This window comes from Leucoraja erinacea, chromosome 25 (genome assembly GCF_028641065.1).
Source record: "Leucoraja erinacea ecotype New England chromosome 25, Leri_hhj_1, whole genome shotgun sequence".
Taxonomy (NCBI): domain Eukaryota; kingdom Metazoa; phylum Chordata; class Chondrichthyes; order Rajiformes; family Rajidae; genus Leucoraja; species Leucoraja erinaceus.
Window position 1 is genome coordinate 21504665 of NC_073401.1, and position 26505 is coordinate 21531169.

General features: G+C 39.7%; 2 protein-coding genes across 2 annotated transcripts in view; one reads left to right on the plus strand and one right to left on the minus strand.

Annotated features, from left to right (window-relative positions):
* gnaz (guanine nucleotide binding protein (G protein), alpha z polypeptide) overlaps positions 1–13312 on the plus strand; it is a 102091-nt gene extending 88779 nt beyond the window's left edge. The window contains exon 3 of the mRNA XM_055656006.1: positions 11853–13312. Within this exon, the coding sequence (XP_055511981.1) occupies positions 11853–12197 (345 nt within the window). The 3' untranslated portion in view covers positions 12198–13312. The remainder of the gene's footprint in view (positions 1–11852) is intronic.
* Positions 1–26505, minus strand: part of rsph14 (radial spoke head 14 homolog) — a 275923-nt gene that overhangs the window by 229781 nt on the left and 19637 nt on the right. The window lies entirely within an intron of this gene.

The window sequence follows — 26505 nt, forward strand, 5'->3', positions numbered from 1 at the left end:
GTATTGAGTTGATATTCAAGACTGCCAGGGTAATTCCTCTCACCTGTACACCAACACAAATGACAAGATATCCATTTGCCATGAAGAAGGAGTCCAATAAATTGTCTGTAAGGGATAATCCTGTGAATAGGACTATGTCAGGCTGTTGTTTGACAAGTTTGAGGGGACATCTCTGCCCAGGTTGGTAGATTAGAGGTGTAGAAACAAAGAACTGCAGATGCAGGTTCGCAAAAAAAGATACAAAGTGCTGGAGTAACTCAATGGGTCAGACAGCATCTCTGGCGAATATGGACAGGTGACGTGTCAAGTCGGGACCATTTTTGGTTGATTTACCATTCTAAATTGGCCACATATATACCCGAGTAGAAGAATCAGCAGGTAGTTGATGAGATTGTCAGGAGAATAAAAGTAGGATTAATGTACGGTTAGTATAAATGGGTGGTTGATGTGGACTTGGTGGCCTGTTTCTGTACTATATATATTTTTTTGAAGTCTTTTGAAGTGCAAATAACTCAAACGGTGCGTCCCTAGCGTATGAACAAACACAGTCTGCTTCCCGGTGCCCTTCTTCACTTCTAATTGTCTCTTCAAACAGATTGTCTGGCTCTGTGTCCCCTGCACATTCTCCCTGTTATTCTATATTTTATGGGGAATTTCTACTAATGCAATCAAATCTCAATACATCTAGTTTATGAAAAATCTTTACAGTAGTAACTAGTACAACAGTAGCAGTAGAGTTTTACAATTAAGAATAACTATAGAAAGTACCTACCATCTGAAGAGCTATTGTGACAACCAGAAGAGGCAACCAAAAACGGAACTTTTAAGTACTGGATTATTCTGTAAACCATTGGCATTTCTTACTAATGGATGTTGCATGTTAATTTATGTCACAATTTGATGAATCTGCATGCTTACAGGGTCCTTAAGGTAACTGAGGATGCGAGTATCACCCATGTCCTTGGAAGAAGGTGGCAAAAAAAGATCACTTAGCACCATCCCTCATCATCGCTAGACATGAATTACGATTAATCTATTGATAAACATATTTAAAGCAACGTAACTTTGATCAAGCATTTTAACTTGTGAAAATTGGATAAAAAAGCATATTATAGAGATACCTGATTTTTAATTCTGTAACCTTGAAACCTATTATATTTTATAGTTCAATTTACTGTAATTCAAGCTGTTTAATGCAAAACATCTGATAATTTGATATTCCATCACAAAATAATTACTTGCAGCATTACTTCCTTTAATTAGATAATTAAATATTGAATTCTATAAACATTACATTGTATATAATTTCAATATTTTAGTAATAGAATGACCACAAAATCATTTTGTATTACTTCCTTAACCATTGGAGCTTAATAGTTGTTTGGAACATCTTTACAATATATATTGTTTGTTCACCTTGTAAATTTTTATGTACCACCTTCCTTGCAGAAGGTGGATTATTCCTGCTGAGGTTTTTAATTAATTTCTTAGCAACACAGGCAGAGCTTCTTAGAAGGTAAACAATGACCTTCTCTCTGTCAATGAAGGTCAGACAATGAAAAGATTTATTTGAATTGATAAGTCTTCTGTAACAGAATTGTGTACACCAGTGAATTGAATGGAATTATTATTTGTACATTTTTATTTTTATCCAAGTCACATACATATACATATGGTGCATCCCTAGCGTATGAACGAACAGTCTGCTTCCCGGTATACACATATATACACACACACACATATATATTTACATACACACACATATATATATATACTAGACTAAGTGGGACCCGTTGGGTCCCATGTTCACACGGGAGGGCTGGTCCCCAACGCAATATTCCACCTCCCCACCAATTCCAATATTGGTGGCCAGTGGGGGGGGAAGGGGGGGGGGCTTTCTGGAGTGCTAGTATGGGTTCTTGAGGTGGCAGCTCAGTCCCTCAAGCCTGATCTGCTGGCAGCTCACTCACGGCTGGTGGGCTGGCAGTTGACTCATGACTATTCCTTGAAATTCCATTTCAAGCAGGATACAAAGCCACCAAATTCAAATCCATCTTCCTACCGTTTCAAACAAGGTGCAAGGCCACCAAATTCAAGTGCAGTTTCTTACCACTATGAGCAGGGTGCAAGGCCACCAAATCCAAGTGCAGTTTCCAACCACTTCAAGCAGGATGCAAGGCCACCAAATTTGTGCAGTTTCATACCACTTCAAGCTGGATGCAAAGGCCACCAAATTCAAGTGCGGTTTCATTACCACTGTTCAGCAGGGTGCAAGGCCACCAAATTCAAGTTTCCCCCAACGCAATATTTTTCCAAAAGCAGGGTCCAAGGCCACCAAATGCAAAGCCAGGGTGAAACATTTCAAGTGCAGTTAGACATTCAGTGTGTTCACTGGGAGGGGGGGTGGGGGGGGGGGGGGGGCTTTCTGGAGTGCACTAGCCAAATTGATGGTAAATTCTTGCACCTGCTCAAGTGGGGAGAGGGGGGAGCCGCCATTTGCAGTACCTACGCAGTTGATCTAAACTTATCACCATTTGTTGAGGAAAGTAAGTGGCATTGTCCCTCAAGCCTGATCTTTGCTGGCAGCTCACTCACGGCTGGTGGGCTGGCAGTTGACTCATGACTATTCCTTGAAATTCCATTTCAAGCAGGATACAAAGCCACCAAATTCAAATCCATCTTCCTACCATTTCAAACAAGGTGCAAGGCCACCAAATTCAAGTGCAGTTTCTTACCACTATGAGCAGGGTGCAAGGCCACCAAATTTAATCCAAGTGCAGTTTCCAACCACTTCAAGCAGGATGCAAGGCCACCAAATTCAAGTGCAGTTTCATACCACTTCAAGCTGGATCCAAGGCCACCAAATTCAAGTGCAGTTTCATACCACTTTCAGCAGGGTGCAAGGCCACCAAATTCAGTGCAGTTTCATACCACTTCAAGCAGGATGCAAGGCCGCCAAATTCAAGTGCAGTTTCATTCCACTTCAAGCAGGGTCCAAGGCCACCAAATTCAAATGCAGCTTCATACCATTTCATGCAGGGTGAAACCACCATAAAACCACACAAAACACCAAACTCACAGTTCAGTAGACATTCAGTGTGTTCAGTTGATTCACAGCTCAGACAGAGTCATGACCTCTCCCTCTCCCATCATGCAGAGACTGAGCCACACCCACACTTCCGGGTTTTATACCCTCTCCCCCCGGAAAAGGTGTGGCTTTCAGGGCTTGATTGACAGGAGAGAGATTCTCAACATTTTTTAAACACTAATAACACTTTTATTTTAAATTGATGGGAAGAATTCTCTGCACCTGCTCAGCGGAGGGGGGACTGAGTAAGATGGCCAAAAATCACAGCCGGAAGTGGTACCATTTTATCTAAAATCAATATACAGTGCAAACAGGAAGTAAGTGCATTTGCAGTAGTGCCTTTTAACTTCAAGCCAAATCACCCAAGCCGCCATTTGCAGAAAGTAGTGCCTTTCAACTTCATGCCACCATTTGCAGTGAGTAGTGCCTTTCAACTTCAAGCCAATGCACCCACGCCACCATTTGCAGTAAGTAGTGCCTTTCAACTTCAAGCCAAAGCACCCAAGTCAACATTTGTAGTAAGTAATGCCTTTCAACTTCCAGCCAAAGCACCCAAGCCAAAAATTGCAGTAAGTAGTGCCTTTCAACTTCAAGCCAAAGCACCCAAGCCACCATTTGCAGTAAGTAATGCCATTCAACTTCAAGCCCAAGCACCCAAACCACTATTTGCCGTAAGTAGTGCCTTTCAACTTCAAGCCAAAGCACTCAAGCCACCATTTGCAGTAAGTAGTGACTTTCAACTTCAAGCCAAAGCACCCAAGCCATCATTTGCATTAAGTAGTGCCTATCAACTTCAAGCCAAAGCACCCAAGCCATCATTTACAGTAAGTAGTGCCTATCGACTTCAAGCCATATCACCCAAGCCACCATTTGCAGTAAGTAGTGCCTTTCAACTTCATGCCACCATTTGCAGTAAGTAGTGCCTTTCAACTTCAAGCCAAAGCACCCAAGCCACCATTTGCAGTAAGTAGTGCCTTTCAACTTCAAGCCAAAGCACCCAAGCCACCATTTGCAGTAAGTAGTGACTTTCAACTTCAAGCCAAAGCACCCAAGCCACCATTAGCAGTAAGTAGTGACTTTCAACTTCAAGCCAAAGCACCCAAGCCACCATTAGCAGTAAGTAGTGCCTTTCAACTTCAAGCCAAAGCACACCATTTGCAGTAAATAGTGCCTTTCAACTTCAAGCCAAAGCACCCACCACAATTTGCAGCAAGTAGTGCCTTTCAACTCCATGCCACCATTTGCAGTAAGTAGTGCCTTTCAACTTCAAGCCAAAGCACCCATGCCACCATTTGCAGTAAGTAGTGCCTTTCAACTTCATGCCACCATTCGCAGTAAGTAGTGCCTTTCAACTTCAAGCCAAAGCACCCAAACAACCATTTGTAGGCAGTGCCTTTTTACTTCAAACAAACCACACTTTCATTTTCAAACCACGTTAAGGGTACTCACAGTTGTGTAGACATTTGTTCAGTGTTATTCAGAGCTCATAGAGACGTGACCCTTGGCTTCATCCACCTTGCAGAGATTGATTGAGGCACACCACTTCCTCGTTTTATAGTCCCTCCCCCTCCCTCCAGCAAGTGCAACAGAGAGAACTGTGATTTCTTTAAACTTCAAGCCAAATCACCCAAGCCACCATTTGCAGTAAGTAGTGCCTTTCAACATCAAGCCAAAGCACCCAAGCCATCATTTGCAGTAAGTAGTGCCTTTCAACTTCAAGCCAAAGCACCCAAGCCACCATTTGCAGTTAGTGCCTATCAACATTCACGCCATATCACCCAAGCCACAATTTGCAGCAAGTAGTGCCTTTCCACTTCATGCCACCATTTGCAGTAAGTAGTGCCTTTCAACATCCAGCCAAAGCACCCAAGCCATCATTTGCAGTAAGTAGTGCCTTTCAACTTCAAGCCAAAGCACCCAAGCCACCATTTGCAGTTAGTGCCTTTCAACATTCACGCCATATCACCCAAGCCACCATTTGCAGTTAGTGCCTTTCAACTTCATGCCACCATTTGCAGTAAGTAGTGCCTTTCAACTTCAAGCAAAGCACCCAAGCCACCATTTGCAGTAAGTAGTGCCATTCAACCCCAAGCCAAATCACCCAAGCCACCATTTGCAGTAAGTAGTGCCTTTCAACATCAAGCCAAAGCACCCAAGCCACCATTTGCAGTAAGTAGTGCCTTTCAACTTCAAGCCAAAGCACCCAAGCCACCATTTGCAGTTAGTGCCTATCAACATTCACGCCATATCACCCAAGCCACAATTTGCAGCAAGTAGTGCCTTTCCACTTCATGCCACCATTTGCAGTAAGTAGTGCCTTTCAACATCAAGCCAAAGCACCCAAGCCATCATTTGCAGTAAGTAGTGCCTTTCAACTTCAAGCCAAAGCACCCAAGCCACCATTTGCAGTTAGTGCCTATCAACATTCACGCCATATCACCCAAGCCACCATTTGCAGTTGGTGCCTTTCAACTTCATGCCACCATTTGCAGTAAGTAGTGCCTTTCAACTTCAAGCAAAGCACCCAAGCCACCATTTGCAGTAAGTAGTACCATTCAACCCCAAGTCAAAGCACCCAAGCCACCATATGCAGCAAGTAGTGCCTTTCAACTTCAAACAAAATACCCAAACCACCATTTACAGGAAGTAGTGCTTTTCAACTTCAAGTCAAAGCACCCAAACAACCATTTGCAGGCAGTGCCTTTTTACTTCAAACAAACCATATTTTCATTTTCAAACCACATTAAGGGTACTCAGTTGTGTAGACATTTGTTCAGTGTTATTCGGAGCTCATAGAGACGTGACCCTTGGCTTCATCCACCTTGCAGAGATTGAGTGAGGCACACCACTTCCTGGTTTTATATTCCCTCCCCCTCCCTCCAGCAGGTGAAGCAGAGAGAATGGTGATTTTTTTTTAAACTTCAAGCCAAAGCTCCCAAGCCACCATTTGCAGTAAATAGTGCAATTCAACTTCAAGCCAAAGCACCCAAGCCACCATTTGCAGTAAGAAGTGCCTTTCAACTTCAAGCCACCATTTGCAGTAAGTAATGCCTTTCAACTTTAAACCAAAGCTTCCAAGCCACAATTTACAGGAAGTAGTGCTTTCAACTTCAAGCCAAAGCACCCAAACAACCATTTGCAGGCAGTGCCTTTTTATTTCAAACAAACCATGTTTTCATTTTCAAACCACATTAAGGGTACTCACAGTTGTGTAGACATTTGTTCAGTGTTATTCAGAGCTCAGATAGACGTGAACCTTGGCTTCATCCACCTTGCAGAGACTGAGTGAGGCACACCACTAACTGGTTTTATAGTCCATCCCCCTCCCTCCAGCAGGGGCAGCAGAGAGAATGGTGAATGTTTTAAAAACATTAATATCTATCTGATTTGTCATCGATGGGAAAAATCCTCCGCACCTTTAAGGCGGAGGGGGGCTCTGAGCAAGGTGGCCAAAAATGACGGCCGTAGGTGTTGGCGTTCTGTCGGAAATCGCAGCACAGTGGGCCAAAAGCGGTCAAGATCAGAGATTTAGTAATATAGAGATAACATCAGACATCCAGCACTATTGAATCCTGGAGGACATCACTAGTCATAGATCTCCAGCTAGAGTAATACCTTTCACCATTACCCTCTGTCTTCTATCAGTAAGCCAGTTCTGAATCTAAATAGACAATAGAAAATAGGCAATTGGTGCAGGAGTAGGCCATTTGGCCCTTCGAGCCAGCACTGCCATTCAATGTGATCATGGCTGATCATCCCCAATCAGTACCCTGTTCCTGCCTTCTCCCCATGACTCCACTATCTTTAAGAGCCCTATCTAGCTCTCTCTTGAAAGTATCCAGAGAACCGGCTGTAGATTGGTTACTTCCTACTAACAAATTATAGTGCTTGTTAGTAATTGCTCCGCCTAATATGTGATTGATATTACCAAGAGCTTCCTTACGTAATTCAGTCGGAGTAGCTGCTAGCTACTGTAATGTCCTGCAGACCAATGCTGTAAGTGGACTTTAATAATTATGTGTTGTATCTTGCCGTGTGTATGACTCGACTCATTACAACGGCCTCCACCGCCCTCTGAGGCAGAGAATTCCACAGACTCACAACTCTCTGTGAGAAAAAGTGTTTCCTCATATCTGTTCTAAATGGCTTACCCCTTATTTTTAAACTGTGGTCCCTGGTTCTGGACTCCCCCAACATCAGGAACATGTTTCCTGCCCCTAGCGTGTCCGAACACTTAATAATCTTATATGTTTCAATAAGATGCCCTCTCATCCTTCTAAACTACCAAGATTCAGTGCACCCAATGCATCTTAATCTTCTGGATCAGCCTACCTCAAGGGTCCTTATCAAATGCCTTACTAGAATCCATGTAGACAATATCTGTTACCCTACTCTCACCAATCACCTTCAACACTTCCTCAAAAAACTCAATCAAGTTTGTAAAACATGATCTCCCCTTGAAAAGCCATGCTGGCTACCCACAATTAGCCCATTCTCCAAATATGAGTTAATCCAATGCCTCTTAGAATCCCTTCTAATAGCTGCCAATAACTAACGTGAGGAATTCTCTTAAATACTTTCCTTAATGCTTATGTGAAAAGTATTTAATGTGGTGTGGCTGTTTGATAGGTTTTACTTCAACACTGCATTTTAGCAAAAAAGAAAATATATAAATAATATGCTCATGTGAAAGATAAATTATGCCTTTTAAATTCTGACCATATATCAACCTCAAAATTTTAACAATATAAAATGTCAGAAAAATCGTTCAACATCAATGTTGGTCAATTTGGCTTTATTCTGCGTCGAGACCCTGAAGCTGATTCTGAATAATATTCACAGTGATGGATTTCATTGAAGACAATTGTTTTGGGTACTTATTCCCTGCATAACTGGTTGAGTTCTGAATTCAAATGATGTATTAGTCTGGATTGCTTTATTACTCAAATCAAACGCATTTGGAATATTCTGGGTTGTGTTTGTCAATGTAAACAGTGAAAGTTGCAAAAGGTCTCCAACTAGAACATTGATGTATTACTCATTGATCACGGATTTAATATTTTAAGCAAAGCCCTTGAACTGAATGTTGAGCATTTGACTGTATTTGTCTTGGGAATAGTATTTCTTTTAGTTTGACTTGGATAAAGGATTAAACAATGTTTGGCAATTTGTTATGTGATCATGGTTCTTTAGTGCAGAGATCTGAATTCCTATACGAATGCATCTGACTGAGATGGATCATTTCCCTAAGCAGCACCAATGCAACTGAAACAGTTTACAGCTCAACCAATGAATGATATTACATCTACATTTGTGTTCAACATATAGCTTGACCAATATGTGTATACACTGAAAATAATGAACACTACAGAATTAGAATCAAATTGCACAGTAATACCCTGTCAAGTTTTAATTAACGCTTGACCCGAATTTGAAATTTCTCTATCAAATCATTGTATTTTTGCCCACACAATCTATTTTCACTTAGTTTTCTCCAATACCATTGATGAGTATGAAAGCAATGTGATCATGCAACTAGACTTTAATCCCGAGGCCTGGCCTTACAATTCAGAATTATGGATTCAAGCTTCTCTGCATACCATTATGTTAATTAGAATTCAGTTAATTAAAATAAAACTGAACAGGAATACTAAAGTTAGAAATGGTAACTCTGAACCTAACAGACAACAGTTAAATTACAATAATTCAGTCACTTGGATGAACAATCCACGGATCAAAGTTAAGAAGCCACCATGATAATTGTGGAATCAAAATTTGGCCTATAATCTAGGATTTGGAAAATAACAACTGAAAATAACAGTAAAAGAATGAATGGATTCATGAGGGTAGACAAAAGTGCTGGAGAAAATCAACGGGTGAGGCAGCATCTATGGAGCGAAGGAAATAGGGTCTTTCCAGGTGGGGCAGAGGTTCACCCGCACCTCCTCCAACCTCATCTATTGCATCCGCTGCTCTAGATGTCAGTTGCTCTACATCGGAGAGACCAAGCGTAGGCTTGGTGATTGCTTCGCCGAACACCTCGGCTCGGTTCGCAATAACCAACCTGATCTCCCGGTGGCTCAGCACTTCCAGTCCCCCTCCCATTCCGAATCCGACCTTTCTGTCCTGGGCCTCCTCCATTTCCAGAGTGAGGACCACCGTAAATTGGAGGAGCAGCACCTCATATTTCACTTGGGCAGTTCGCACCCCAGCGGTATGAACAATGACTTCTCTAAATTCAGCTAGTCCTTACTTTCTCCTCCCCTTATCAGCTCCCCCTCAACTCTCTGGCTCCACCTCTTCCTTTCTCCCCCCCCACCACCCCCTCCTTCACATCAGTCTGAAGAAGGGTTTCGCCCTGAAACGTTGCCTATTTCCTTCACCCATAGATGCTGCCTCACCTGCTAAGTTTCTCCAGCATTTTTGTCTACCTTCAATTTTCCAGCATCTGCAGTTCCTTCTTAAACGAATGGATTCATGAACTAACTAGTTCACTAATGTTTTTTTCAGGGGAAGCTATCTGTTATCCTTACCTTTATCTCCATGTAACTCTGCTGAATGTGGTTTACAATTAAATGGGCTTGCAAGCTGTCCAGTTGTACCAATATTGCTCAGTTTAAAACAGAGCAATAATAAACTGGACAAGCCACTTGGCATGGACTTGGAGGCCGAATCTGAAACAATGACGAGATGGAATACAATCAGGAAATAGAGTTGTAGCAAAGAATGAAAAAATCAATGTCTCCCTCAATGTCAGAAAAATGAAAAAGCTGATCATCGACTTCAGCAAGCAGGGAGTACATATCAAAGTCTGTATCAATGGTGCTGAAGTGGTGATAGACAAGGGCTTCAAGTTCCTAGATGTAAACATTATCAACAATTTGGCCTGCTCCAACCATAATTACGGCCAAAAAAGCACACCAACACCTCTATTTCCCCAAAAGGCTAAAGAATTTCGGCAAATCTCCAATGACTCCTTACCAATTTCTACTGATGCATCATAGAAAGCATCCTATCCAAATGCATCACAGACCACAAGGAATTGCAGTGAGTTCTGAATGCAGTCCATCTTTCACACAAACCAGCCTCCCCCCACTGGCTCCATCTATACTTCGAATTGCCTGAGGAAAACAGCCGATATAATCATGGACCACTCATACCCTGCCCATTCTCTCTTCTCCCCTCAAACAGAGGTTATAAAATATTCAAAGCATGTACCACCAAATTCAAGGACAGCTTCTCTTGCTGTTATCAGATTATTGAACTGACCTCTCATATGCTATGAGTGAATTCTCAATCTTCCAATTTACCTTGTGTGGCCTTTGCATTTTTTAATCTGCATTTTCGCTGTAGCTGTAACAATATCTTCTGCAGTCAACAATAAACAATTTTCTCTTTTATATTATTGATTGAACTCGTCTATGGTATGATTTATCTGGAGATCACACAAAACAATTTTTCACTGTATCTCTTATGCATGACCATAATAAACCAATTATGAAATGTCTGCAGTGATTGAAAATCTAAGAATGATTATTCACGTTTCACTTGCGGAAAAATCAAACTGTACGTGCATCGTACAGTGCGATTTGATCAAATTTCTGATCCACTTTTTTTTAACTCATACATATTACTGAACTATTGCCCAAGATCGATGTATGTTAAACATACAAAACAGTGAATGAGTTGAAACTTAATTTCAGTATTTTTTTACAGAAAACTCCTAGTAGCTAGATGCTGAACCCGACTTATAGTCTTTTCTCAGTAGAATTTGTTGAGAAATACTGACAAAGTGGTAAATGTTGCAAGGTCCCCAAATCATGGCAATGGGGAACATGATTTCAAGACAAGAATTTCCTACTTTGCAGAGATTTTCTGGCAATTATGTTACTACAGGGTATTATTATTATTATTATTTATGCTGATATGATGAACATATTCAATATATATGCAGAATGTCGACTTCACTGGCACGACCAACATTTAATGTTCATTTATAAATAAATGTGCTGCATTTTTCTATGTTCTATGTTTTTTTTTATTATACTTGCAGCTCACAAATGGTCTGCTATATATTGGGGAAACCAGTTGCAAATTGATTGACTAATTTGTGAAACCCTGCCTCTCAGGCTCTACATGAACAAGAGTTTACAGTCAGCTGCTAATTCAGCTTCTTCACCCCTAGTCTCCTCTACTAATGCCAAGGAACTTTGCTTCCAAGGGTACATAAATGGCCTTCTGATTGGGCACATTGCAGCCTCAACGCTAACTATAACAATTTCATTTAACTAGCATTTCCGCATTTTGAGTTTAGGTTTCCAGCATTCAATTTATTTTTCTTCAGAATTTGCAGGAAATAATTCTCTTTCATCTATTCTTAGCCTCTTCTCTACCTACCTAACATATATTTTTTAATCTAACCATCACCTTCATTTGCTGTGCACTATCAATGTTTGGGATTTAAATTACTCAGCCTTCCACACTATAACACAGTTTACCATTTTATTTTATCCTCTTCATCCTTTTTCTACTTCTTAAAGCAATTTTATTCTCTAATTATTCCTAGTTTTGATTAAATTTTATTTAACTGAAACGTTCTCCACGGTTGCTGCTGAACTGCTGGGTATTACCTATTTTGTATCTGATTCTATTTCAGGTTTTTAGCATTCATGGTATTGCTTTGATGGACTCCAACTTCAGTGTGTAACTATTCTGCTAACTATATCATCAGCTTTTAATAGTTATGTTGCATTTTTTGTTTCAGAGTCGAATGGCTGAAAGTTTGCGTCTTTTTGATTCTATCTGCAACAACAACTGGTTCATCAACACGTCACTTATCCTGTTTCTGAACAAGAAAGATCTCCTTGCAGAAAAGATCAAACGAATTCCATTGACGGTGTGTTTCGCAGAATACAAGGGTCAGAATACATATGAAGAAGCTGCTGTCTACATTCAGCGGCAATTTGAGGACCTGAACCGCAACAAGGAAACTAAGGAAATCTACTCCCACTTTACCTGCGCAACAGACACCAGTAACATTCAATTTGTTTTTGACGCAGTCACTGATGTGATAATTCAAAATAACTTGAAGTACATCGGACTCTGCTAGGCAATGGTCTATCTAATACTGAACAGAATCCATTCAGGATGCAGAAGGTCAACTATAAAATTAAACAGGATAAATGCTAGATTTGGCAGTAAAAGATGACAAGGAAAATTACCACAGTGAAGATAACTGGATAAGGTCTGACTATTGCACTTGTTTAACTAATTCACTGAAGTTCTGGTGATTTGCAATCCAGTATCATGAGTTCCAGTATGGAATCATGAGAAACACTGTGATCTTTGAGATAACCTCTCATTTTTATGTGATATGACTGAGCTATAGTTGATTTGCTCTCTGCCAATCCTGACATCATACATGCAATCTACAAAATCAAAATTCAAGTTAGATGTATGCAGGTCAAAGAAAACTAGTCAACGTAAACACAGGAAACAGTTCTTTTCCTCATGTTCGGTTAAAAAAAGGGGTCACATATTATTTGACTCCTTGTAAATAAGAAATAATACAACAAAAGATTTTTAAGAAAAAAAGAAATGAAACATTTAATTTACTTGATATAATTGATATGTGAAATGTTTCGTCCTCCATTTTTGTTCCGAACTACACACCACTCTTCAAACAACTGATACTGAGTTTACATCGCACTGGTCGTACTATAATGAAAATGTCTTATCGATCCAGTTCCATAATCCAGTACAGAAATTCTACAGGGAAGAGCGAAAAGAACAACTTGGAAACTGTGGAAACTGCTGTGCTCTAACAAACGTTTTACATTTGGGCTAGAAAGTGGAGGAAATTAAGAACCACAAAAATATATATGTAAGTTTTGCTAATCTGTAAAGTATACTGACACTACCATGACCTGTTTCAACTTGCTGTTTGGGTTTCTGTGACAATGAAAACCTTTTGATGACGGAACAACACTTTTGTAACTGAAAGTGAAATGCTCTGCATACTGCATTGATTTTTCTCTCATTTTTTCCATGCAAAATTCACATGACAGAAGTATGTAAATACATTAGAAAATGTAAAGTACACACTAAAATAAAAAAAACAAACAACATCTAGTATGTGAACCTTCAGTTAAGGGCTTTGAGACAAATTTTAAACACTGCTCACTTTAAGAAATGAAATAAAATGAATTATGTTATTAGTGAGAATATGTGTGAAAACCATCATTGTGAAGATTTACTTTGCTAATATTTGTCTCTAAAAACTTAAAAACGGGTTTTATTTCTTGATATTAATGTGTAATATTTAACTAAAAACAATATCTGAGCATGAAATAGTTAATTTATTAAAAAAACACTCTGGATTATATTTGTCATCCTGTTTACAAGATAACCAGGCAGAACAAAGGACCCATCAGTTTAAGAAAATAAACTGATACCCATTTCTTTCTGAGTCATGGGTAATAAATGCACAGTGTAACGGGCTCTGTGCATTGTACTCTTCTGCCAAATAATAATGCAATGATACTTCCTATTCACCTGGAATAAAGATCCTCGCAAAAATGTTGTGGGAAATGTTTCTCCTTTCTGCCACCTGCTGCTCTAATTCGAGAAGGGTTCAGGCACCCCTCAGCTGTGATGTCACCATGCTGGCTAAGCAATGAAAAATCTTATACAAAGAATGTCAGGAGGCATTTTCAATAGGCTTTTAAAACCAGTAAAGATATCGAATAAAAATTGAAACACACAAAAATGGTTAAAGTAGCAAATAAAATGTTACAAATAAACATTTTGTGAATACAATGGGCTACAAAATCCTTCATTTCTGGGTGGTGGGAGTAGGTGCATGCTACTTAGGTTACCCAGAAGCAAAACCCTCACAGGCATATTAACAAGGCAGGGTACATCAGGTTTTGCACACATTGTGCAATGAAAAGCCTCCCCTTTTCTGACTCTGTACAGGAGAGCTAGCAAAGGAATTCAAGTAAACTATGGATTGTTGTAAAATGGGGCTGGAGGCTGGGAAGAGAAAGGAAAAGATATTGGAACGCTTCAGGAGAACTGGACCCTGGAGGGCAGGAGCAACTGGAGAAGGGGATGAAGGAAAGCAAGATGGTCCGCACTGATATTATCACTTTCCAGAATTGGTATACAGAAATTGATGGTAAGCCTAAGAAAGCAATTATCATGACCGTGTGTTCTTCAAAAATCTTCTCTCCCTCTAATATGCTTCCGTCTCGCTAAGGCCTACTGGTATGATAAACTACTAATATGTTCCTGTTCTGTTGGAGGACTGCTTGAATTTCAAGGTAGGAAATTGAATCAATGGTGGCAGGAAATCTGTGAGCAATCCATCTTGTTTACAAAATTAGACAGGAGCTACAGGAATGAAATAATGGTAGTAAAGGTTCCATTCCAATTAGAATACCATTCCCACAAGGATGATCCCAACCATTATTCCAGCAGGATAGCAATCATTGTTACATGAACATTGGTTGATCATCTGTGACCATTTTGAGCATGATATACTTTAGAAATAAATATGGCTCCTTTTAAAATTGATCAAATATTGGAGGAATAATTTACAGTTTTTGATTGGAATCTGAACATGTGTTTGGGACATATATATTTTATGATTCCTAATTTTGCTTATGACTTGTTATTTTAATGAGTGTGTTCTGTATTCTGTGATCAACATTTTCTTGTTTATGATGTTTCCTCTAGATCTATTGTTCCCTTACATTAAATTTTGGGTATTCAAGATACTTATTTTCACAATGAAGAATCCTAAATCTCTAGATAATCCTTGTTACCATTCTTTGAACTCCACCTGATGCAGGTGAATTTAAAATATATCCTCAAAATATACCTTTATCAATGAAAACATAGGGCTAAAAAAAAGCCATAGGATTGTGTGATAAAGTCTTTATTGGGTAAGTCCTGTCTTGATTTGTCTTACCAAAACACAGCACCACACATTTATCTGAATTAAACTCTATCAGCCATTCCTCGGCCCAATGGCCCAGGTGGATCAAGATCCGTTGTAATGTTTAATCCACTATACTACTCTCAATTTAGTAATCTGTGAATTTACTGACCATGCCACATATATAGCTACCAAAATTGTTAATATAACATACAAAGTTCACCCAACCCATTTGTTACAGATCTCCAGTCTGTAAAATATCCTCCACCATCACCTTCTGTCTGCAACCTTCAAACCAATTTTGTATCCAATTGGTTACCTCAGCTTGGATCCCATGGGATCTAACCATTCAGACTAGCCTACCATGTGGTACCTTGTCAAAGGCCTTGCTGAAGTCTATGTGGACAACATTTATCACACTATCCTAATCAAACTCTTTGGTCACCTCTGGAAAAAATTATATCAAATTAAAGAGACATGATTTCCCATTTCCGGAATAGCCATATTAACTATCCCTAATCAGTTGCTGCCTTTGCAAATGAACTTTCTCTCACAGTTCCTGCAATATCTTACTCACCACTGATGTTAGATTCAACAGTTTGTGCCTTAGGCTGCAAGCTTTTCGTATCTCTGTTAAAAATAATGATTTCGACATTTCAAATGTCAAAAATGTACGTGCCCCTGAACAAAATCTTTAATTCACAAGGACTAAAAAAATCGTTCCAACCTACGTGCATTACATTCTATATTGTATATTATATTCTTACCTCTCATATCTAAAACTGAAAAATCATATCAATGGGAAAGGATTCAAAACTAAACAAAATACTAATTTCATCCATCGCTACGTGTATTTTCTATGTTTTAAGTTGATATATTTTATGTATGTTATGTTCTATGCTTTCACTTATTACAACTTTGCTGCAGGCTCATATTAAAAATCAAACAGTCGCTAGTTTAAATTAAATCTAACAGCAAATATACTGTAAATCAATATGGGACGAAGAAAATATAACGGCACAGTTGAACAATCTCAGGATCCAAGGATGCCAGAAACATCTTGAGTGCACTTTTTACATTGTCACTGTATGCCTTCATTCCATTGCTCTTGGATTTTGGTGCCAACACATGTATTTTATGTTTCATTTTCTGATAATTTTTGTTAAACTATAACAATAATCATGTTTGTTTTAAAAAATTATAATTGAACATTCATGTGAAACTGAAATGTTAGAGAGTGCCAAAGTCTTGTAGGTTTTGGTGGGAAGAAATTGAATAACAGGAGAGAATAGGATCAAAGCACAAATAACAAAAACAGAGATCAATGGTGTGCCAAGACAGTCCTGCTTAATAATTTTAGGGAGGAGGCAGAAGCAAATTGGTTGACTGAAGGAGACTGGAGATTATGGAGATCTCAAGAACATATGAGATTAGTGAAAATCTGCGAAATTATGTCTGGCCAGTTCTGATGAAAATTAATTGACCTGAAGCACTAAATCTAATTTGCCTTCCACTCATGTGACCTGACCTGCTGATCATTTCAAGCATTTCTATTTTTTAAAGTCCATTTTCCAGCATTTGCTGATTTTGTGCTGACTAGGGCTAAACAGGACTGTGCTGCAGAATGTGTGTTGGCATAATAATGTGATTAATTATGCCCATTTGACTTTGTGTAAACCCACACAACATTTTTTAAGAGTAGATAGCACCAGTTCAAGCTACTTTTGACAAGGTAAAACCAGCCTTTGGGGTACATTATGGCTCTAGTAGACAAAATAAATCATTCTTTAGGTTATTGTAGCATACTATATTGTTAAAGGGCTTAGACCAGGGGTGGGGAACCTTTTCATGTTGGAATTATGGAGTAACTTGGAGTAAATTAGCTGTAATCTAATAAGGCCGCATCCAAGAAACTTCAATTAGACATACTTCAAAATGTACATTATTTTGTTAAAATAGCCCTCATGACTTACTTTTTTTAAATTGTGGCCATCAGTCAGGGAGGATTATTTTGTTGAATCTTCTTTTATTCTTTAGTATTTTAAATATGTTCATTTTAAGATTAAAATAAAAATAATAAGACAAACAAAAACATACTAATAAAAATAAAATGATTTTTTCTACAAAATTTGGATTCATTCAAAAGGCCGCACTAAATGGCCTAGTAGGCCACAGGTTCCCCACCCCTGGCTTAGACCAAAGGGTAAAGTGAAGTGAAGATAAAAGAATGATGTCTCAAAACAGAATAGTGTTAATTAATATTCTAAAGTGTTAAATATTCTTAAATTAACGTTGTCAGGAAACATAGGGAAGGAAAAGAAGATGAGATTAAAGTAATATTAATCAGGAGATTACTGGAGAGGGAGCATAAAATAATCTATATGGCTACCATGAAGAAATAACAGTTCTGTGATTACATTTCTGGGTGTATCCGGCAGGTCACCATCAAGTGACATGTAGAGCAGAAAATCTACAATTATTTTCAGTGAAGCGTTAGATGCAAACAAATCTGGAAATGTGTTAATAGAAGCCTTCAATATCCAAATATAGGATATAAATATTGTAAGGTAAGTAGTGGGATTGGTCAAAAATACATTTCCAGCCGAATGAGGCAGGAAGCATTGCTGAATCAGTTTATGGTGAAAGAAATGGATCAACTGGAGTCAATGTCAATGAAGGATATGGAGGGGACATTAATCATAATGTGACATGGTTTAGATGAAATATCAAAAAGTATCTGGTACATTGTGAAACAGCAACTGTTTTTATTATTCAAGAAAAAGGCTACGATTTAACTTAAAAGTTCAAAGTAGATTTAGAATATTCCCTTCCACCTATATTCTTTCTACTGACTTCACAATTTGGACCTCTTCTGTCCTTATCTCACACTTTTAGTCTTTTCTTCTTTGGCCTTTGTCTAACCATCTACCAATCAACCCTGTCTGAGGATGCGTCCCAATGTCACCTACCCATGTTCTTCAGAAATACTGACCCGCTGAATTAACCAGCACTTTGTGTCCTTTTGTCTATTAACCATCATCTGCTGTCATAGACAGTAACGGACTGTCCGTTAAAACAAGACACACATTTAACACAATTTACACAAATATCCATCACAGTGAATCTCCAACACCTCCTCACTGTGATGGAAAGCAAAAGTCTTATCTCTTTCCTTTGTTCTTCTCCCGCGCGCGGTCCAGCAGTCCAACTACAGCGTCGAGGCGACTGGGGCTCACGATGTTAAAGCCCCTGGCGGGCGATGGTAAGTCCCGCAGCTGTTTAAGCCGTGCGGGGCGATGTTAGGCCCCGCTCCGAGTCATTTAAACCCCGCGATTCCGGCAGGAGAAGTTGCCGTTGCGGGAGTTCCGAAAAGTGGTCTCCCACCAGGGACTTGCGAGCTCCCGATGTTCCTGTCCACCGGGCCAGCGGCCAGAGCCTCCGAAGCTCCGAAGTCGGGTTGCAGCCGCGCGCCACCACAGCTCACCCCGCTCCGAAGTCGGCCAGCTCCGCGATGGCGAGTCCGCAGGCTCCGCGACTGGAGCCTTCAGGTTGGTTCCGGTTGGAGGCCGCCGCCGGCTCCACGATGTTAGGCCCAACAACACTGGAGACCCGACAGGGAAAAAGAACCAAAAACATACACATAACGGGACAAAAATTTTAAAAAGACACGACGGACTGCAGTCGAGCCGCTGTCGTTAGGCGCCGCCACTTTGATTTATCTCAGGTTGTGATAATTACACAAATTAAGAATGGGTTGACATTTAACAAGTGTTTATAACCATTATAACTGAGCAATGAGTTCCTAATGAACTGAAATCAATCATACTCAAAACCATGTTCTAAACAATGATAGTTTTTGTAGATCATAACAAATAGCAACTTAATCAGCCAATTACTGATAAAACATCAGAAGCAATCTTTGCAGTTACATGTGTGAAAATGTGGTAAAATAGCAGCCAACAAGTTTTTTAGAATGTAAAAGGCTGCCGAAAAGATCTGTGGGAAGTAAAGTCCAAAGTAGTTTTTAAAAAAATAAACGGCTGGCCAACTTTTAATAAGATTTGTCTTTAAAGGTAAATCTCAATTGTTCAAAATGTTGAATGAAATGTGGAAATAGCGAAAAAAGGATGAGGAGAAATTTCCTTTATCTCAACCTGGGTTGCCAACTGATATCAGACAGCCTTTTCACACAAGCTGGTGTAAATATGAAGTGGCAAATAAAATTTTTTAAACCAGAGCGGCAGCGTGCCATATGGCCTTTCATGCACACTTTACCAACAAATTAGATCAAGACTGATCTAATCATTGGCCTCAACCCCGATCTCCTGTCTAATCCCTATAATCTTTCATTCCTCTACAATCCAAATATCTCTCTCCGTTCTTTGGACTCAGCATTCACAGCTCATCAAAATATAGAATTCTAAGAATGCATAATCCTCTGAAGAAGAAAATAATCATTTTTTTCTCAGAATTAAATGGAGGACTTTTGATTCTGAGATATGGCCTCTGGGTTTAGATTTCCTCAAGAAGGAAAGCACTGTCTCAAAATCTATCATGTCAAGGTTCCCCAGCATCTTACATGTTTCAATGAGATCATCTCACATTCTTCAGACTTCAAACAAAAGACTCAATCTATTCAATCTGTCCTCATATGATCACTTTGTCCCAGAAGTAAATTCAGTGGGCATGTTCTCTGATGCCTTCAGAATAATTATATTAATTATTAAATAAGGAGACCAAAACTGAATATGATACAGTAAAAATCTGATAATTTTCAACGTATTATTTAGAAATCACAAGGTACCAGTGGAAATCAGCAGAACCATCTAGGCTACACCATTACATCAATGACCCCATGGACGTCCCTGGCCAGGACCTGCTCCGATAGCAGTGGACAACCCTCAACCGCTTGAGGACAGGCATCGGACGCTATGGAGTAGCGATGAAGAGGTGTGTCCTTGTGGACAGCGCCTCCTGCGAGTGTGGGGACCCAACACAGACAGTGGAGCATATAGTCACCAGTTGCCCCCAAACACCAGCCACCGAATGGTGAACGAGGTCTGATTGACCTGGACGATGACACGTTGGCCTGGCTCGCCTCAACGGAGCTGCAGGTCTAAAAGACATACGACAGAAGAAGAAGAAGGTTCCTCATCCCGCAGTGCCTTGAAAATCACCGGGGACCTGGTTCCCACGGTCCTCTGAAATACAGAGTCCAGTTTTCAGATTCACTTGAAACTCAACATGTGAAACAGTTGCCCTCAGATTCTTAGTAAATCTTTCTCCACTCACCTTAAATGCATGTCCTCTGGTTCTATCTACTTGCATTGCCACTTCCAGAGAGTTATGGATACGCAGAGAGTTCCAGAGATTCACCACTCTCTGTGTGAAAAAAGTTCTTCTCATCTCGGTTTTAAAGGATTTCCCCCTTATCCTTAAGCTGTGACCCCTTGTCCTGGACTTCCCTAACATCAGGAACAATCTTCCTGCATCTAGCCTGTCCAACCCCTTAAGAATTTTGTAAGTTTCTATAAGATCCCCTCTCAATCTTCTAAATTCTAGAGAGTATAAACCAAGTCTATCCAGTCTTTCTTCATAAGACAGTCCTGACATCCCAGGAATCAGTCTGATGAACCGTCCTGCACTCCCTCTATGGCAATAATGTCCTTCCTCAGATTTGGAGACCAAAACTGTACGCAATACTCCAGGTGTGGTCTCACCAAGACCCTGTACAACTGCAGTAGAACCTCCCTGCTCCTATACTCAAATCCTTTTGCAATGAAAGCTAACATACCATTCGCTTTCTTTACTGCCTGCTGCACCTGCATGCCTACCTTCAATGACTGGTGTACCATGACACCCAGGTCTCGCTGCATCTCCCCCTTTCCCAATCGGCCACCATTTAGATAATAGTCTGCTTTCCCCGTTTTTGCCACCAAAATGGATAACCTCACATTTATCCACATTATACTGCATCTGCCAAACATTTGCCCACTCACCCAGCCTATCCAAGTCTTGCAGTCTCCTAGCATCCTCCTCACAGCTAACACTGCCCCCCAGCTTAGTGTCATCCGCAAACTTGGAGATATTGCCTTCAATTCCCTCATCCAGATCATTAATATATATTGTAAATAGCTGGGGTCCCAGCACTGAGCCTTGCGGTACCCCACTAGTCACTGCCTGCCATTGTGAAAAGGACCCGTTTACTCCTACTCTTTGCTTCCTGTTTGCCAGCCAGTTCTCTATCCACATCAATACTGAACCCCCAATGCCGTGTGCTTTAAGTTTGTATACTAATCTCTTATGTGGGACCTTGTCGAAAGCCTTCTGGAAGTCCAGATACACCACATCCACTGGTTCTCCCCTATCCACGCTACTAGTTACATCCTCGAAAAATTCTATAAGATTCGTCAGACATGATTTACCTTTCGTAAATCCATGCTGACTTTGTCCAATGATTTCACCACTTTCCAAATGTGCTGCTATCCCATCTTTAATAACTGACTCTAGCAGTTTCCCCACTACCGATGTTAGACTAACTGGTCTGTAATTCCCCATTTTCTCTCTCCCTCCCTTCTTAAAAAGTGGGGTTACGTTTGATACCCACCAATCTTCAGGAACTACTCCAGAATCTAAAGAGTTTTGAAAGATTATTACTAATGCATCCACTATTTCTGGAGCTACTTCCTTAAGTACTCTGGGATGCAGCCTATCTGGCCCTGGGGATTTATCGGCCTTTAATCCATTCGATTTACCCAACACCACTTCCCGGCTAACCTGGATTTCACGCAATTCCTCCAACTCCTTTGACCCGCGGTCCCCTGCTATTTCCGGCAAATTATTTATGTCTTCCTTAGTGAAGATGGAACCAAAGTAGTTATTCAATTGGTCCGCCATATCTTTGTTCCCCATGATCAACTCACCTGTTTCTGACTGCGAGGGACCTACATTTGTTTTAAGTTTGAGTACATTTGCTCTCAACTTTCCCGCATTGGTCATCAAACTGCTTCCTGTGATGGTTTCAAAACACCACCCGGCAAAATGTCGGTGAAAATATCTGTGAAATCATCATTTGACTGCAACACTTCCTTCTTTCTTTTTTCAATCTCAAATTTATTTCAAATTGCATGCGGATAATTTTTTTTAAATTGGATTTGAAACAGATTTCACCACACCTATTGATGATAATTGTATGAGAAACCTGAAAAGTAAATGCTGACTGAGCAGCTGAATTTTTAAAAAAAGTAGGTATTTAACATATTTTTAAATTTCTAATGTACTATTGACCCCTTGATTCTTCCCAGAAATTTGCACATTAAAACCCAACCCTATATACATAATGCAGACATACATTTCAGTTATTCAATGGTAATTCTGAGTCACTACTTATGCATGCAGCCAATACATCTATCTGTAAAGTACAGCAATTCATCAAAAAAAGAATGAAAAAGGAAAACAATCCTGCCACATTCACCTTGTAACAGTTGACTGCAGCACACTGATAGCATACCAGTCAGCCATATGAATCAACTTATGCTCATACCTAAAAACGCCTTCTAATGGTTGGCCTGACATAGAGGGAAATAGAGGAAATAGATAATAAAGTCATCAATGTATCATGCAGTCGAAAATGAATTCGGTGGTAATGGAAAACAGGTGATATTGCATCACCTTTTTACTATACACCCCAATTTGTATTTAATTCCATTGACGTCAAGGAATTGAATATGGAATACCATCTATGTTGTACTATCACTTAAAATGAATCACTACCTTCATGAACTAGAAATGTAAATCAAGTATTTGACAACCACGAATGGAACTGAAATTGAAAATGTTTTGTCTTTTTAACTTTAAGAACTACTATTACCTTTTAATAGCTATCATTAAATCTATCAGTGACTTAATTGATTTTTGTGCTTAATTATGCTTATTTCCCCATCTGTGCCTACAAAGATGGTTAAGAAAAAACACAAAAGGTTCACAGACCCATAAACGACATCACGAATAGCATTTCTCAAGCTTCCCCCCCCCCCCACATCATTCTGTACATAATTTATACACACAGTCATTGGAGTGTTTTTTATGTGCTTCCTAAATGCAGAATGCTAAATTGCTTTGTAGGCAGCACAAAATCGATACTTGTTTTGCTTTAATTTACACTTGCTTTATAAAAACCAGCCCTTGAGGCAGATTAAACCTGTTAAAGATCATGTCTCTGCAGAATTGTTACCATGTTACTTAAAATATTATAAAGTGGATGATTAAGCTTTGCAGGCAGTTAGGGGAAATAACCATTATTAAGCAACAAATATTTAATAATATTGGTGATAAGATTAATGTGACATATGTTTAAGGTGCATGACACCTGGTACGCATGTTTAAAATGTAAAATATAACATTAATTCAAATGAGAAAATTTATGCATTTTGGAAATTGAAAGTTAAACAAATTAAACAACTGTATAACAAATCATATATCATGCAGATAATTACCAATATATATATCTAAATACATTGCTATACAAGTCAAAAACCATTGAATAGAAGAAAACTGGAAATCTTTGATAATTTATTCAAATAAATATTATGTAGGTGTCAAATTAGAAAATTGAAAACAATTATAACCCTTCTAAATTAATTTGGTTTAAATCAGTATGTGAGTGAGCCCATAAGATCATAAGATCTCACACATACTTCCAACCTCTCTGATGTACAGATGTTGGACTAGAAAATCGGACCTAAGCAACCCAAAACTAAATAAAATATTATCAACCTAGTTGTTGCATATATGGTTTCCAGCATGCTCCACAATAAAATGACGATCTATGACACAAGCTAGGGTCTTATATAAAAATGGTAACATGACATCAGTTTGAATCTAATAAATCATGGTTCCACTATTGACTGGATAGAATGTCTGGTGGGGTTAGGAGTTATGAAACCTGGAGATTTGGCTTTCTCCACTTATTACAAAATGTTTGATTTTTTCTCTCCCAGCAATTCTTCTCCAACCAGATTTAGCCAAATGAACAAAGTTGGACCCCTGACCGGTATAAAGTCTGGTGCGGTGTAGGATTGTGGGAATTTGAAATTTGAGGTGCAAAATCCCTATACTGGGCAAATCCAGATCCTGATGGAGAGTTGGTAATCCTGGGGTAAGCAGGGTTCCACAAACCTGAGGGAGGAAGCTGCTGTGCCCAAAGTCCTTGAAAGGAGGAAGAGCTTCATAATCATGTGGGCGTGGGGGGTGGTGGGTGGAGGGGGGGGGGAAGATGTGGGTGACAGGCAAATGCAATGTGTAATGAGAGAAAATATTTGCTTCAGCCAAGGTTCCTGCCCCATAAATAGTGCTCGAAAGGTATTTAATTCCTCTGCTTCACAGTGCATACCATCTGTTAACTGCCAGCTGTGCCAAGACTCTACCAGCAGGTCAAGGTCAAACTTAAAATAGAGATAAATAAGAAACATAAATTTTAGTTTAGAGATACAGCATGGAAACAAGCCCTTTGGCCCACTGAACCCATGCCAACCATTTCGCATCCTACACACTAGGGGTGATTTACAGAAGCAAAATAACCTACAAACCTGCACATCTTTAGAATGTAGGAGGAAACTGGAGCACCTAGAGAAAACCCACTTGGTTACAGGGAGAGCATATACACTCCAAACAGATCAGGATCAAACCCAGGTCTCTGGCACTGTGAGGCAGTAGCTCTACTACTGCGCCACTGTGCCACACTTTGGTTGGTTGGTTGCAATGTTTAGTTGCAAAATCTATGTCTCCACTCCCTATGGAAATCCGTAGAGTTGTGGCTGGAAATGCCTTGCTATAATATTCACAATCAATCATTCAAAAAGAACAAACCCTAAATACAGTAGCTACAGGAGCTCAGAAAAGAATTGAAATTATTCCGATTAGAAAATCTATGGAGAATATAGCTAAATTAGAAAGTATTAAAATAGGCAAAGAGATCATGAAGCAGAATTGTGCCATATAATACAGGTAGATAACAGGGACTCAATTTGTCTCAATGCTACCGTGTTTTCTACACATTGCCAATGCTATACCTGCTGTTGTTGGCTTCCACACATAACCATGGGACCAAAGAAAAATTACACAATTTTGCTCCCCTAAACTTCTTTGGATGAAGGTCATTGGGTGAAGATGGGCACTAATTAGCTGTGCGGGAAATAGTTCAATCAAATCAACTTGTTATGGATCACAAGGATTCCCTCAGAGAAAGTTATGCTATTGACGTATTGTGCAGCCAGCATTGCACAATGGATCATGGAGCACAGGGGCTATCCTCTATTTCCATGGCTGCTGACACCAGCTAGGCTGTGGGTATGCATACCCAGGCTGTGGGTATGCATGGTGGCACAGAGCAATTGGAAACCAGCTCTTTTGATGTAATAGGTCTTTGTGGGTTTCCATGACAAAACACCTGCTTTCCCTTCTAGAATCTTGGAGCAGCTGGGCTATAGCAATTGGGGAAACCTTGTCATTGCATGAGTTCACTCAAATTTTGGAAGGGATTTGGATACACATTATTAAATCATTCAAACGTATCTGCTCATGGTTTCTTCTTTCCCTCATATCAAAGGAGAGGCTTCTGATGAAGTGTTGAAAGGAATCACATGATAAATATTCTGAGCATCAAATGAAATGAGGATATATTCTTGTACCTGTAACTCGATACGCATAACAATTACAAACCAATATCAATAAATGGTTTCACATTGATCACAAAGCATGGAAGTACAGCAAAGGGAGTTGCACTTCATTCAGAAATTTTAGGACATTTACAGGTGATGCAGAGGGGCAGTACATAAGTCAGGCATTCATAAACCGGGAATGACCTGTAATAGAAAATTATTGAATGTACACTAATTCAATGTACAGTTCTTTTTTTTCCTTGATAGTTTCCTTGCTGAAATTATAAGAATTACAATGAATTTAATGCAGCAAAATATTTTCAAATTAAGAAGATTTATAACTTGAATGGGAACTTGGAGGTAGTGATGTTCGAAGAAGGGTCTTGACTCGAAATGTCACCTATTCCTTCGCCCCATAGATGCTGCCTCACTCGCTGAGTTTCTCCAGCATTTTTGTCTGCCTTCGATTTTTCCAGCATCTGCAGTTCCACACCCTCTCCCTCCCCCACACCCCATCCCCCTCCTCCACCCCCCGTCCTCCTCCCCCACACCCCCTCCCCCTCCCTCTCCCAACGGGTCCCACATAGTCTAGTTTCCTATATAGCTGCTGTCTTTTGGGGTGAGATGTTGAACTAAGGCACTAATTGCTGTCGCAATTGCAGGCACCAGTTTCCATGGTGATATCATATCCTGCTCACCAATTCTCAAAACTAGCACTGCAAAAGTCAAGCTGCTTGTTAATACTTCATTTTCCTTTTTGGGATTTTGTGTGATTGCAACATTACTGCAAAAGAGATATACCAGCTGCAAATTGATTA